The following is a 14,453-nucleotide window of genomic DNA, read 5'->3' as shown; positions in this document are numbered from 1 at the left end:
TTCCACAGAACGAATATCGTTAACGAGCGGTTGTTTGAGCGATTTTATGAACGATAATTGTTCGAAAAAGTTCCGTGGAATAGGGCCTTAAAAAAAAATTTCACCAGATAACCTTTTTAAACGAAAAGCATACTAACCTGCTGATAGCTCCTTACCGCTGCAGCTCTTGTGATCCTTGTAAATCCTACTGCTTTCAGCCTACTGCCATGCTCACACGTACTGCTGCATATTCCTGCCAGCCTGCTTATCTGTAGGTGTGAGCATTGGAGTTGGTGGGCTGAATGGTTCTCTGGGAAGGAGGGGTTGGTGAGGAACATTCCCAGTGCTCCAAAGGAGCTAATCTACATATTAACAGATGGCCTTAATAGTTCCCAGTAACACCCTCTCCAGCATGCTCTTCCGATCCTTGTAAGAGGTTTTCCTTTAATTTTTAAAGTTCTACACCATAAGCTTCAAAGCAGTGCTGCAATACAGTGATCCCTCAACTTACAATGGCCTTAAAGCGGCACTGTCACCCCCTATTTGCATTTTGACTGCTTTCCACAGGTGTAAAGGGTAAATGTTACAGCTTTCATTACTTATTTTATATCACACCTCATGGTGCTTGTTCTGGTAAAAAGTAATTTTTATCACCTGTGGATTGGTATGTGGGCGGGGCCTCACGGCCTTTGTGCCACTTAGCCCCGCCCCTATCAGTGACATCATCGCCACATAGGCCCTGTCCCCTCAGCAGCCATTGGTGTGGGACAATCTAGGGGGGTGGGGCCTAGAGTTTTAGGCTGGCCCTTCCAATGGCTGCTGAGGGGATGGGGCGGGGCTAAGTGCCACAAAGGCCATGAGGCCCCACCCACATACCAATTCACAGGTGATAAAAAATGACTTTTTACCAGAACAAGCACCTTGAGGTGTGATATAAAATAACTAATGAAAGCTGTCAAAATGCAAATAGGAGGTGACAGTTAAGATACAATATTTTCAACATACAATGTTCCTTTCTGGACCTTGAGACCAGACTCAACATACAATGTTATGGACAGTCAGGACCTGTGGCACATGTAAAAAATCTAGATCAACCAATTAAAGTGGCCATTTTACTGGTTAAACCCCAGTATTAGTGAAGTGCCTGCACTGGTCGGCTGTCTAGTAGTGATTCTCTAGAGTATAGTGTCATACTACATGTCCTGTGCTGCTCTTTACCTGGGCCAGTTTTCCATAAAATTTAGGTCTCAACATACAATGGTCGTCCTGGAACCAGTTAATATCGTATGTTGAGGGACCACTGTGTTATAACTTTTTCTGCCATCTTTACCTTCAAAACCTAGAATGGTTGTGCGTTCAGGGAATCGTACACAAATAGAAATACTTGCTATCAGACAATCTGGTAAATTTCACCTACCGAGCATATGTAATACCTGCTTTGATAAGCATTGCAAGAATAATGTTCTGCGCTGTAATACATGTCTTTGCTTTATTTAGTAAGACAACACATCAAATATTTTCACAGTGTTACATAGGATCAAAGTGTCACAATGATCTGGGCAATCAATTACACAAATAAAAATAAGCCTGAAAAAAACAAAAAAAACATACACTATACATATACAGGCTCTATTGTAACAAAAACATTACAGATAGGTAATATGGGTTTACAATACTGACCTATATATACAAGTGACCTCATTGTTAACACTTCATGTACTATGCTCGGTATGTCAGTGACAAGTGCCCAAACAACCTTTCACCAAATTATCCATTCTTTAAGAAATGCCAAGAATTAGATGATTCTCCTGAGTTGTCACACCTCATCCAGGACAACTGTATGACAAACTCCTGTAGTCGTCATATTTACACTGCCATACTATATGCTGATAATGAGCAGCGCTGTGATGTCTCCTCCACAGTCCTTTACCTTGCCTCGGCCTGCTGACTTATGTGCCAAATTGTTATTTTACAAATATATATTTTCTTACCACACTTTGTCAAACACCTCAGAAGCAATGTCTTACACTAATAAGGGAAAATAGGAATGAGCAATGCCTGTTCTATGGAGTGCAGCTTTAAATTACTATTCTTATAGAGCAAGCTGTGGCATCATGCAAGGGAAATACTAAAGACGGAACATGCAAAACTGACAAATGGTACTAGAAAAGCTTAGTGCTCCTGGCACGTGGTGACAAACTGCATACTAGGTGGAATTCATTTCACTAGTCAAAGTCACGATTGGTCAGCACCAATGGGGCAACCAGAGTCCAAACATACAGAACAATGCACACCCAGCTTGATGAAATTTTCACCCAAACAGATGGCCACTTGCTAGTCATGGTCTCGTAGGTAGAATCAGGGCTAGAAAGGGGAGAAAAATAAAGTTATGTTTATATCTAGTTTCATATATGATACATAAAACGTCTTTCCATTATGACTCAAAATCAATATTAGACTTGTGGGTGTCTCATGTCTGGCACCTCCACCAATCAGTGCTGGAGCCTCTTAAAGGGGTACTCCTGAACAAACCTCTCTTTCAAATCAACTGGTGTCAGAAAGTTATATACATTTGTAATTTGCATCTATTTAAAACCCTCGAGTCTTCTACTACTTATCAGCTGCTGTATTTCCTGCAGGAAGTGATGTATTCCTTCCAGTCTAACACAGTGCTCTCTGCTGCCACCTCTGTCCATAATAGGAACTGTCCAGAGGGGGAAAGGAGATTTACTACTGCTCTTGACAGTTCCTGTCGGGTGGCAGCAGAGAGCACTGTGTCAGACTGGAAAAAATACACCACTTCCTGCAGGGCATACAGCAGCTAATAAGTACTGGAAGACTTAATATTTTAAACAGAACTAAAATACAAATCTATATAAAACTTACGGCCACTAGCTGATTTACCAAGCACATTGTACATTTAATGTACTGCCTCTTTAACTAGTATTTCAGCTCGTCGCATCAAAGTAAAATGGGACAAGCTGCAGCAACAGGTGCAGCCACTACTGAACAAACAAAGCTGTGCCTAGTAATAAAGACGTTGTGGAGCTCACATGAGCGCTGCAGTCCCTTACAGCTGAGGGGTGTTGATGACCAGTTGGATCCCTATCAATGTGATATTCATATCTGAAGGAAGGGTCATCTATATAAAAAGTGTACCGCTAAAACTTGCCGTTCATATTAAAGAGCTGTTTACTTCAGAAAAGTTTTCTTTGAGAGTCCTCCGATAAGCTTATGGGACCGCCACTATTCAGTCGGAAGCTATGGTGGACGCTGTCACCATTAAATGTTGCATTCATATGCTGTAGATGCTTTTTGTAACCACTTTTCTTATTGACAGGTAAAGGTTGTGAAGTAGCTCTCCTCCAGAAGGTAGCGTACTCTGAACACATAAGAGCACCCTGAGACAATACTCTTGTGGCAATCTTAGCCAATGCATATTTTTTAAACTAAGCTAGTCTGCTCACTTAAAGACCAGTCGCCCCGGCTGCCGAGGTGAAGACCACCTGACCCCCCCCCGGTGGAGCCTCTTACCCCTTCGTCGAATTCCCGGACCACATCCCGTTGCCGAGAAATGCCCATCGGAAGCCGTGCGCGCGCTTACCAGAGATGTGTCCGACGCCCGTAGAGAGTGACTGCTCCATTTCTGGTGAACGCACGTACGGCTTCTGACGGAGATTTCTTTGCGGCAGGACGGGGTCCCGGACTTTGAGAAAGGGGTAAGTATAAGGGGCTCCACCGGGGGGTGGGGCAGGCTTCACCCCGGCAGCCGGGGTGACAGGTCTCCTTTAAGGGTGCGTTCACACCTACAGGATCTGCAGCAGATTTGTAGCAGATTTCAGGCTGTGTTCAGTTATTTAACTGAAATCTGCTGCAGAAAATCAGCTGCAGATCCTGTAGGTGTGAACGCACCATAAGGGTGCGTTCACACCTACAGGATATGCAGCAGATCTGCAGCAGATTTGATGCTGTGTTCAGTTATTTAACTGAAATCTGCTGCAGAAAATCAGCTGCAGATCCTGTAGGTGTGAACGCACCATTAAGGAGTATTCCCATTTTAGGTAGATACACACATTACTGGTCAGAAACAACTCTGCTCATGACAAATCTGCAGCCAAAACTCATATGAACATGGCAGACCTCAGGGTTCCAAACTTTCCCGCAGAACAATTTATGAAACTAAAAAGATCTAACCCAAAGGACTAGCACCCCACTGAATTCTGTTCTTCAAAGTGGTGACCGGATATCTCACAGAATATTCTTTATTTTGGCTTGTTATAATATGTGTTCTATTGTATGGCGGGTGATTCACTGGTCTGATACACAAACATGTCATAACATGAAGTAGAGAACAGTCATCCTACTATTTCATGGCAGTTTAACAGAACCATGCTGCAGGTCCCCCATACATCCCAGTGAATAGCCAGCCTTAGCTACAGGATAGCATAGTATAGAAATGTTATATAACACACCTGTACCAATTGGTGAGGGTCATCATGATGTAAAGAGAGGCCAAGAAAAGCATGAAGTGAAAGAATGAATAGCTGTAGGTTACGCCATCTCGCTCATTGTCAACAGCGCGGTGCACATCATCAGGATCCCCCAGCGGGCCGTCACTTCTGCTCCCATCTTCTATCAGCGTGGATTCATCACTAGTCAGGGTCAGCTTGTTCACCTGGCTATTAGTTGATGTCCGAATACTGTAAAAGTAAGTTTAGGAAATAAGGTAGTATCTGTTAAATGTTTTAGACAATATACTGAGAAATGAGCGCCAATACACCTCTTTATGGCGGCCTTCAAGAGTACTTATTCTAGGCCACTGCCGTTTTACGGTAAGCTCAGAAATAAGGCAGTGCAGGTTCCCAGTTGTATCCACCATGAACAGAGGAACCACTGTTTCTGGTAAATTAACTCTTCACATGCCATGGTCTCTAAACAGTGCAGTACTTTCCCATCAGATTTCGGGAGGCCACAATGATTTGGGCATTAGGACCCAAAATTTAGGCTGGGGAAAGGGGTTAAAAAAAGACTGTATAATGTAAGTGTATATACCTGGAGTATAAGACGCAAAGCAAGAAGAGAACAAGTCCAACAATTCCTTGGGCATCCCACCATTGCACTACCTGAACCTGACCTGGAGTAGTAGTGGAATTGTAACCAATGATGCTCAGCAAGCTGGGATTGCATTTCCGATCTACAAAACAAAGTGAAAAACATAAAAGGTTGTACTCTAAAGCATACCCACTACTATCTGCTTGTACTCAGAACCCTTTAAGGACCCTGGAATGTTAAAATTTACCAGTGTTTGCCCTCTAAGAGGCATAACTTTTCCATCTATAGATCCATATAAGCACTTGTTTATTGCAGGGCAAAATGTACTTCCCCTCATTTTGCTATGAAACTAGAAAAACAATAAATAAATAAAAAATAAATTTATATATATATATATATATATATATATATATATATATATATATTTATTTTTTTTCCTTTTTTTAATGTACTACGGGGGGCGGTGTTGTTTCTACATCAATCATTGTGTGGTAAAATTTACATGTCTGTATTTCTCAGGTTGGTGTGATTACAATGCTACCCAATATTTATAGTTTTATAGGCATGTTTTACTATTAAAAAAAGACAACAAAAAAAACTGTCTAAATCGTCATATTTTGACCCCTATAACTTTTTTAGCGTTGATACTTGATAACAGGAAAAGGAAGCACTGTTGTCTGATAACATTTATTACAAAGTTTCCTATGTTCGCTAGTATTTTTGACTGTTGAAGCAACAGTGTTTATTTCACAGCTCAGGACCGCATAAAGTTTACATACCGGGCTCATTGGTCATGGCAGACCAAGTCAGATACATAGTATAAATGGTTATCACTGAGGACTGCAGCAAGCCAGATCTGGGCTGAGATTCCTATAAAGGAAGAATAATAAATAATAAGTGATACGTTCCCAAAAATTCATTCGTACACCATCATCACAAGCTATGAGAACGGGATGGCATGTACAAGTTTACAATATCTCCAGTGGTTGTCAGTTAACCAGCTTAAAGGGCATGCGTCATCAGAAAATTAGCTATTGTTTTGTTTTTAGGGTATATTCACACGGACGGGCTCGCAGCGAGATTCTCGCTGCGAGCCCGGCAGGTCCTGGCAGTTCCCATACACTACATACTTGCCGCAGCGAGTATGTAATTATACCGCCCTTAACCCCTTCTGCTCCCCCGCTGTAAGCATACTTTACCTGTCCTTGCTGCACGGGTCCTGCGTCCTGCTCTCCCATCCAGCCAATCAGTGGCTGCGGCTGGGCAACACACTGATTGGCCGGACAGGAGAGCAGGACGCCAGACCCATGCAGCAAGGACAGGTAAAGTATGCTTACAGCGGGGGAGCAGAAGGGGTTAAGGGCGGTATAATTACATACTCGCTGCGGTCATTTAGACCGCAGCAAGTGTGTAGTGTATGGGAACTGCCAGGACCTGCCGGGCTCGCAGCGAGAATCTCGCTGCGAGCCCATCTGTGTGAATATACCCTTACAACAGATTTTTACTGTCAGTGCAGCAGAGCAAAGATATAACCAGTTGCAGAGTTCTTGGCATCATAATGATGATGCCGGGAGTTCTGAGGTCCAGTCCACAATATACAGTCCATGCATGGACATGTGAATGGTCCCTTAGGGTGCATTTTCTCTGCCTTTAACAAAGAAGATAAATGAAAAATCCGCTTGAAATATTTATGGATACTCCTATTCAAATATATGAGTGATAAAAATATGTTCATTTGGCCCACTGTGATTCACTAGCCACATGTTATAGAAATAAGTTCTAATTTCTAAGACAATAAAGCATTGCTTCCCTACAACCACATGTGGGGTCCTGTACTGGGAGGGGGACAGTCAAAGTGCTAGGCTGCTCGTTTGACTTTAATACTATACATACATCCACAACACAAGACACCTTAATCATCCAAACATATTATATTTACCTGGATTTTAGGTAGAACAGACATTATAGAAGCTCCAAGACAAAGAAGCAAATTTACACTGATAAACGCTTTATTTTCAGAGCAGCCTTCTGGATGAGTGTAGTAGACGTAGAAGAGCACTATCGCTACCAGGGACAGGGCATAGTTAATAGCAGTTGCTGTAAGCAGAGCTAAGGGAATAAAGAAAGATATATATAATAAATATATTTTCACATTAATGTCAAACGTCTGTGTCTGTGTGGGTCTGAGTGCTGATCGTGAGAACAAGCCAGGAAAAGACTGCGCTCTGCAGCAAGGTCCGCTCCCCGCTGTGTCACTGAAAAGAGTCAGGCTCAATAGACTTACATTATCAGTTCAACTCATCACGTGACACAGAGCCGGGAGAGGACTGCACATAGCGCTGTCTTCTCCTGGATCATTCCTATGATTGGTCAGGGTCTGTACACTTATGTCTCTCTTTTTTTCTAGGTACTTTAGGCGCATCTTCTATCCATTAGGGTAGTTTCAGGTTTTACACATAAAGGGAGATTTATCAAACTGAAAGGACAACTCCCACGAAATTTTTTTTTAGCTTATTTAACACACATTACAAAGTTATATAACTTTGTAATGTGGTTAAATACCCGGTCTGGCCCCCTTCCCCCACTTTCGGACCCCCGACCCCCCCGCCCGGAAGTTAAAGAATATATACATTACCTATTACGATCGTCACGGTCCTCTTCTCCCGGGCGGCATCTGGTGACGACGACGTCAGAGCCGGGGGGCGGTCCGGGTCTTCTTCCTCCTCAGCGTCTTCATAGAGAGTGAATGGGACGGAAAAGGCTGCTGGTGCACATGCGCACCAGCAGCCTTTTCATTGGCTGGAGCGCATCACATGGCTTCCAGCTTGCTCAGCCCTGATTGGCTGAGGTTGCTGGAAGCCATGTGATGCGCTCCAGCCAATGAAAAGGCTGCCGATGCGCAAGCGCACTGGCAGCCTTTTCCATCCCCAGGACCCGGAAGTCAGAGACATCGCTGGACGGCGGTGACGGTGAGGCGGACGGCGGGCAAATGGAGTGGCGATCGTCACCGGAGGGATGGTGAGTATGGTGTCTGTGTTTTTTTTTTTTGGGAGGGGGGTTCCGCGGGAGTTGTCCTTGAAGTAAAGTGACACTGCCTCAGTTGCCCCTAGCAACCAATCAGATGACACTTTTCATTCCTCCCAGATTCTTTGAAAAATGAAAGGTGGAATGTGATTGGTTGCTAGGGGCAACTAAGACAATTCCTCATGGTGTTTTTCCAGGAAAAGCACCTCTTTTTTTAAGAGTGTTTGTGCACAGTATTGAGTTTTGAGTATTTTTTCTTTTTTTGGGCCAACATTTATCTAGGCAGATTAGCTAGATTTCTAGAGTTTATGCCACATTTGCCATTTCTGCTTTTGCTCTAGCAGGGGGCAAGCTTTCAGAATAACTACCTTTTTCATTTATCATGTGCAAAATTTTAAATTGTGCAAGTAGTACTCCTCTTCTACCCTAGCGTAGTTTTCTTAGCCTTAGGGTTAACTACAGCCGCTGCTCACCAAAGTGCGACTGTAGAAGATAGACAAGTCCATTTTTTCCTAAGGCCGCATCAATAACGGCCGTAGTCCACGACGTGTGTGAAAGCTAAGGCCCTTGTTGCATTGCCAGCTGTGTTCACTGCAGCGACAGAAAACTACGGCCGTTGTTTTGAATAAAAAACACAGCCGTAGTTTTCAGATTTTGTTACGCTGTGTGAACATAGCCTTAGGAAACAATTACGCCTAATGATAATTTTTGTCCAACTGTAAAATTTTGTGCAGCTCATAAAAAGTACCACCTGCTCAAAAAAATTCTGCAGATGATACACTGCCCCTCCCCCCCAATGTGCCTAGAACATTGTGATTAGCAATGAACCCGCAATGACAACATTGCCTAGTAGTTTATGTTTGAAAGAGAAGCCAAAGATTAGGGGATTTATTCCATCAAATATGTGTAAATTTTAATAGTAAAAGCTAGTAGACCATATACTACTTAAAGTGTACTGAGCTATATACTAAACAGTAGAGGATAAATGTAACTCACCTGCATACCAGCAGCGAGAATTCCCTTCCTCCATCTTTTCAACCCAGGACTCATTCCAGGAATGGGCAAAGTCAATCAGCAAAACAAGCTGGATAAGTATGAAGCAGAATGCACCACCCATACCAACATAGAACCACACTAGAAGAAGAGAGAAAAACATTATTATATTTCCCTGTATCACGAGCATGGATCAAGGCAAAAAAAAGCACAATGTTCATGGAACCAGCCTTGCAGACGCTTAGATACAATGTAGCCATCACTATGTAAATACCAGTTACAATATGACTGGTTGCTGCTAGAGATGATCAAACAGGTTTGTACGAACCCGAACAAATGGCATTTGACTCCCGCTGCCTTTCCGTTCCGTGGGGAAGGTGGAGACAGCCCGAGTACCACCTGGAAAACAAGGATACAGCCTATTACCTAGGCTGTATCCCTGTTTTCCAGGCGGTACTCAGGCTGTCTCCACCTTCCCCTGATGAACGGGAAGGCAGCGAGAGTCAAATGCCAATTGTTCGGGTTTGTACGAACCTGAACATCGGCCCTGTTTGATCATCTCTAGTTGCTGCCTCGCCATGGTATGTACACAATACTCATTTAGCACGGGCAGCTTAACCAACCTGACAGTTCCCTCTTGTCTCATTGCTATTAGACATGCAATAAATATCTTTGCCAAATTCTTTAATAAGTGAAATCTCATATAAAGAAAAAGGTTTACCGGTTGTGAAAGGCCCTTCAGGGATAAAAAATGCTCCAACAGTAATTCCAATGGCTGCGGCAAATTTGAAGAACCAAAAGCTGTAAAGAGAAAGTAATTAATAATCATCCAAAGTAGTTTATGTCTACCGAAGGATCCCAAGATCCCCATACATAACAGAGAGGCCTATCTAGAAATACTTTTACCTGGAAGAAGAATCACTGGCAGAAAGAGTGACAAATTTGTTAGTAGAACCAAACATCAGCTTATTATAAGCTAAGAATCGCTAAGAAACAGATCATCTATACTTCCTACACCTCCCATGTTATCTCATCCAAAAACAGAATGCACCAAAGGTCCAATTTATGGCAAATGGCCAAATAAATTATTCTGCTTAAAGGGGTTATCCAACACTACAAAAACATGGCCACTTTCCCCCCCATTCTTGTCTCCAGGTCAGGTGCGGTTTGCAATTAAGCTCCATTTACTTAAATGCAACTAAGCTTTAAACCCCAGCCAATCTGGAGACAAGAGCGGGGCAAAAGTAACCATGTCTTTGTAGAGCTGGATAACCCCTTTAAGAAATCTTTGGCCAGTATGGATTCAGATGAATGGATGTTCTTGTGATACAAGGAGCGGCTTGTACTGAGCAGCTCTTATTTCTGGCTCACTGGGGAAGATCCTTAGCAGAAGATCCCACTTTATGATATTCATAAATCCTTTATAGATGAAGATGCAGCAACTGATAAATCTGCCATCTAGGAATCTAGACTAGCTGAGTAATATAGCCTATTTGGTAACCGTAACGGCAGCACACTGGTTGTCATCCACATTTTACAAGTCTACTAGAGATGAGCCTCAACTTGAGCCTGCTCTAGTCCGATTCGTTAGGCATTTGAATTCTGAAGAAGCTGGATGCAGCCCTAGGGACTCCTAGACAACATGGATACAGCCATAGGACTCCCCTAGGGCTGCATCCAACTTCTTCAGCCACCGATAATCAAATGCCAAATTATTGGACCCCAGCATGCTGAAGTTGTGCTTGTCTAAAGTTTACTTATTTTCAGCAAACAGATAGGCCTTACCCGTTATGCACTGCAGCACGTGGATCCTGGCTACTCTTTACTTTGATCATTAGAAGGGAAAAGAGAAGGAAAAACATAGCCATTCCAAAGCACACGCGATACACTGCTTTGTAGCCAACCAGCACGTCACAGTTCACATGTCCGCTCACTCCGGGGATTGTCGATCCCATTCCTCCCTCACAGAAGCCCGGAATCTGAAAGGATTTATATTTAGCATCATTATTACATAAAACATTGTCAACGCGATACACCCTGACACGGATAGTACTGTGTCTTCTGACCTTTTTCAGATGCTCCTCCATTCCTGGAATCAACATCACGCAGGCAACTCCAACCCCAAGTAGTAAAAAGAATGCATAGATGAGCCGGGTCACTGTTGAATTGTTCCCACTTGGGCAGCAGCGACACAGGAGACATGGTGCGCTGCCACAAAGGCAAGGGATCTGAAAAAGAAACATTTATGACCATTAACGTATACGGATTTCAGGAATAAATGTCCTGTGTGTGTACATGAGGGGCAGCACTATTCCTGGCCATTACATAACTTGTATATGGTACAGACAAGAAGAGATAATGCTTCCCTATATCTCTAGAACACATCCTTACTGTAGATGTAGCACGGAGAACTGATAGAGAAGTTCTCAGCAGTATAAGCTGTGACTGGGGTTGAGCAGATCTGTCAAAATGTTAGGGTTCGCCAATGTTAACTGAAGCTTCAGTATTTGATTCCCACTGCCTGGAGAAAATAGATGCGGCCCTAGGGAGTTCTGAAAACACTGTCTATGTACAATCTTGGGCTACGTTCACACGTAGCAAAAGTGGCGGAATGCCGCCAGCCTCTGTCATAATGACAGTCTATGGGAGGCTTGCACAGCTTCTCTCTCCACATGTTCATTCTTCAGCGCTGAGAGAGGAGGCGCACGAGCCTCCCATAGACTGTCATTATGACACGGAGGCTGGCGGCATTCGCCGCAAAATTCCAACGCTTTTGCTACATGTGAACGTAGCCTTACAGTAGAAAGTATTTAAGAAATAAACAGGGGTTAAGTTTTCTATGTTTAAATCAACATTATACATACAGCTAATCTGTGCTCCATGCCAATATTTTGTCTTATCTCTGATCAAAACAATAGACCAAACACAGGAAGTCCCAGTCCTTTGCCGCTCACACAAGGAAAGACACCTGTTCATCATGCAGGTTGTATATCAACTGGGTCCCAGATCGCGCCGCCCAGTACACCTGTTCCACCGCCGCTTTCTGGCGTGAGATTCCACATGAGACGTGACATCTCAAGGCAGCTCAGCCATTCTGCGGCCGTAGCAAAGTCTCACCTCGACCGCTGAATGGCTGAGCTGCCTTGAGACGTGACGTCTCATGCGGCAGCTCACACCAGGAAGCAGCCGCAGGACAGGTGTACCGGGCAACGAAATCAGGGACCCAGCGCTGGAACGGGGTAGGTAAGTGACCTCCGCTGTCCATAACCACCCCATCCCCAACTGAAAAATAACCCCGGGACGGAGTACCCCTTTAACTTTTGCTAGTTATATTCTCAGCTCTGCAGCTTACCAGGAGACAATGTAACAATTCAATCAGTATAATGTCACTGTGTGGTTTCAGAGGTTTTGGTGCTGTGTGACAGGAGAGCTGACCATACAATTCGAGTACCCCTAGGATTCTATACTACTGCAGCCCCTGTACACATGAGCAGTAAAGGGAGACACCTAGTGGCCATATGTATACTGTTGATTCAACAAAATAGAGTATACTGCAAAACTGGTTGGGATGACAAGTCCTGTTGATTTCTTAGAAAATAACTTCTGCCTCTTGTATGGATAGGAAAGGCTTACACTGCTAGATGCTATGTAGCTGTGGGGAGCAGCCAGGGATCCAAGCAACCCTCCATCCCCATCAATGGCACAGCCCAGGATCCCATCATGCCTCAGCTTCCTGCAGCTCCCTCTGTATATATAGGTGTCCGCTATGACGACGAGCTACAACGGCCATTCCCCACCATACAGGAAGAAAGAAGCCATGTCACTGGCACATGCCGGAGCTCCATAGTGGATGTGACACCGCTACAATCCCCTATCCCATACCCAATACAGCAGCTCGGCCCACCCACACTGCACACCCCAGTAGTTACCCAGCTGGCAGCGGAGCAAAGGCCGAGGACTCCCCCCATTGTGGCCTCGATGTGGTACAATGTAAAATGGAGCCCCTGCGATAGCTCCTTGTTTACAGCCCTGGCAAGTAACACTACGTCATCTCCGCCTCTGCTTTCCACCCAGTCAGTGCGTGAGAGGAGTGGACGCCATTTTACCGAAGACCAAAATGTTATATTCGGGCGTCGCTGTTCGCTGAGGAGACACAACGACTGGAGGCATGTAATACTCTTGTGGGCAGTGGGAATCACGTGATATCAGTGTGACCTGTGTTTGTTTACCTCAGCATGACAGTGGGTGACGTCACTTTCCTGTATGATTGCGGGGAAATGACTTGTATACTGTATGTACAAGACTGCAAAGGATTTTAGCCATTCAGAATGCTAATAGTTTTTTTTTATTATTTATTTCTGCAATTTTATAATTTATAACTTGATTAATTTTATTTGATGGCGCCAAATAACACTGTATGGGGTTTATTGGATTTACTTTACTATTTTTGTTGGATTTTATTGGATTTACTTTACTATTTTTGTAAGTAATATAGGAAATGAATAGTAAATCCTACACCATAGGATGCCATATCTGTATACAGTAGTTTGCTTTATTTTAGCACTTTTGTACAGTAAAAAAAAACAAAAAAAAACACAATAAATAAGTGGACATGGTGCTCAGAGCTGATTATAGCTTTTCTGCTGCCTTAGGCAAAAACTGATACCTCCCATATCACCAACTACATATTATCACCACATATTACCATACTGTTGCCGCATAAAACCCAGTATACGAAAACCAATAATACCACTATAGAAGAGACAAATAATACCACCACCACAACCTGACCACATATTTCTTCTGCCTAATGATTGTATATAACCACCATACTGTTATTAAATAAACCATTGTATACAGACCAACATTTCCCTCATGTGGCTACAACAGGATGAGGGTAAATACAGTGCAGTTACATCCAGTGACTTAAAGGTGACGTCTTCTCTGGTCAGAGCTTTCCTCTTTCCTTTACTTTTCCATTGGGGTCAGACCATCATGATGATTTGTTCTAACCACCACTTCTCTCCACAGGATCTGTTGGACAAACATTTTAGGTTCTATACTTTTCCAATGCCATTTTCACCTTTTCCCCCACCTATAGTGTCCTGATTAGTCATAAAACCACTTAGTAGGTAGGTGTCCATAGTAAGTAGGTAAATGCCCCTTAGCGAGTAATGAGTTAGATCAGAGTAAGGGTAGCACTGACTCCAGTAGGCAGAGCTATTGACCACAAGGCATAGCTCCCAACTGTCACGGATCCGGCGGGACAGTCCCGATTTCGGGGTGCTGTCCCGCCGTCCTGGATCAGCTCCCATGTGTCCCGCTTCACCTACAGTGTCCCGCAATATGCTGCAGGGAAGTTGCTGCCAAGTTTTTTTTTTAATTCAAATATTTTTTTTTTTTTT

At 43.5% G+C, this 14,453-nt stretch overlaps 1 protein-coding gene across 1 annotated transcript; it reads right to left on the bottom strand.

Annotated features, from left to right (window-relative positions):
* Positions 1-1,449: 1,449 nt before the first annotated feature.
* Positions 1,450-13,109, bottom strand: SERINC1 (serine incorporator 1). Its single transcript, XM_069974895.1, has 10 exons — positions 12,978-13,109; positions 11,115-11,276; positions 10,834-11,027; positions 9,770-9,849; positions 9,052-9,189; positions 6,971-7,140; positions 5,811-5,901; positions 5,032-5,173; positions 4,452-4,679; positions 1,450-2,343 (listed from the first exon to the last, which is right to left on the bottom strand). The coding sequence occupies exons 1-10, from the start codon at positions 13,014-13,016 to the stop codon at positions 2,205-2,207; spliced, it is 1,383 nt and encodes a 460-aa protein (XP_069830996.1). The 5' UTR covers positions 13,017-13,109; the 3' UTR covers positions 1,450-2,204.
* Positions 13,110-14,453: the final 1,344 nt, after the last annotated feature.

Source organism: Dendropsophus ebraccatus, chromosome 6, assembly GCF_027789765.1.
Source record: "Dendropsophus ebraccatus isolate aDenEbr1 chromosome 6, aDenEbr1.pat, whole genome shotgun sequence".
In the NCBI taxonomy this organism is placed as follows: Eukaryota; Metazoa; Chordata; class Amphibia; order Anura; family Hylidae; genus Dendropsophus; species Dendropsophus ebraccatus.
Note: the sequence above shows the minus strand (reverse complement) of the source record. Positions and strands in the feature narration are given on the sequence as shown.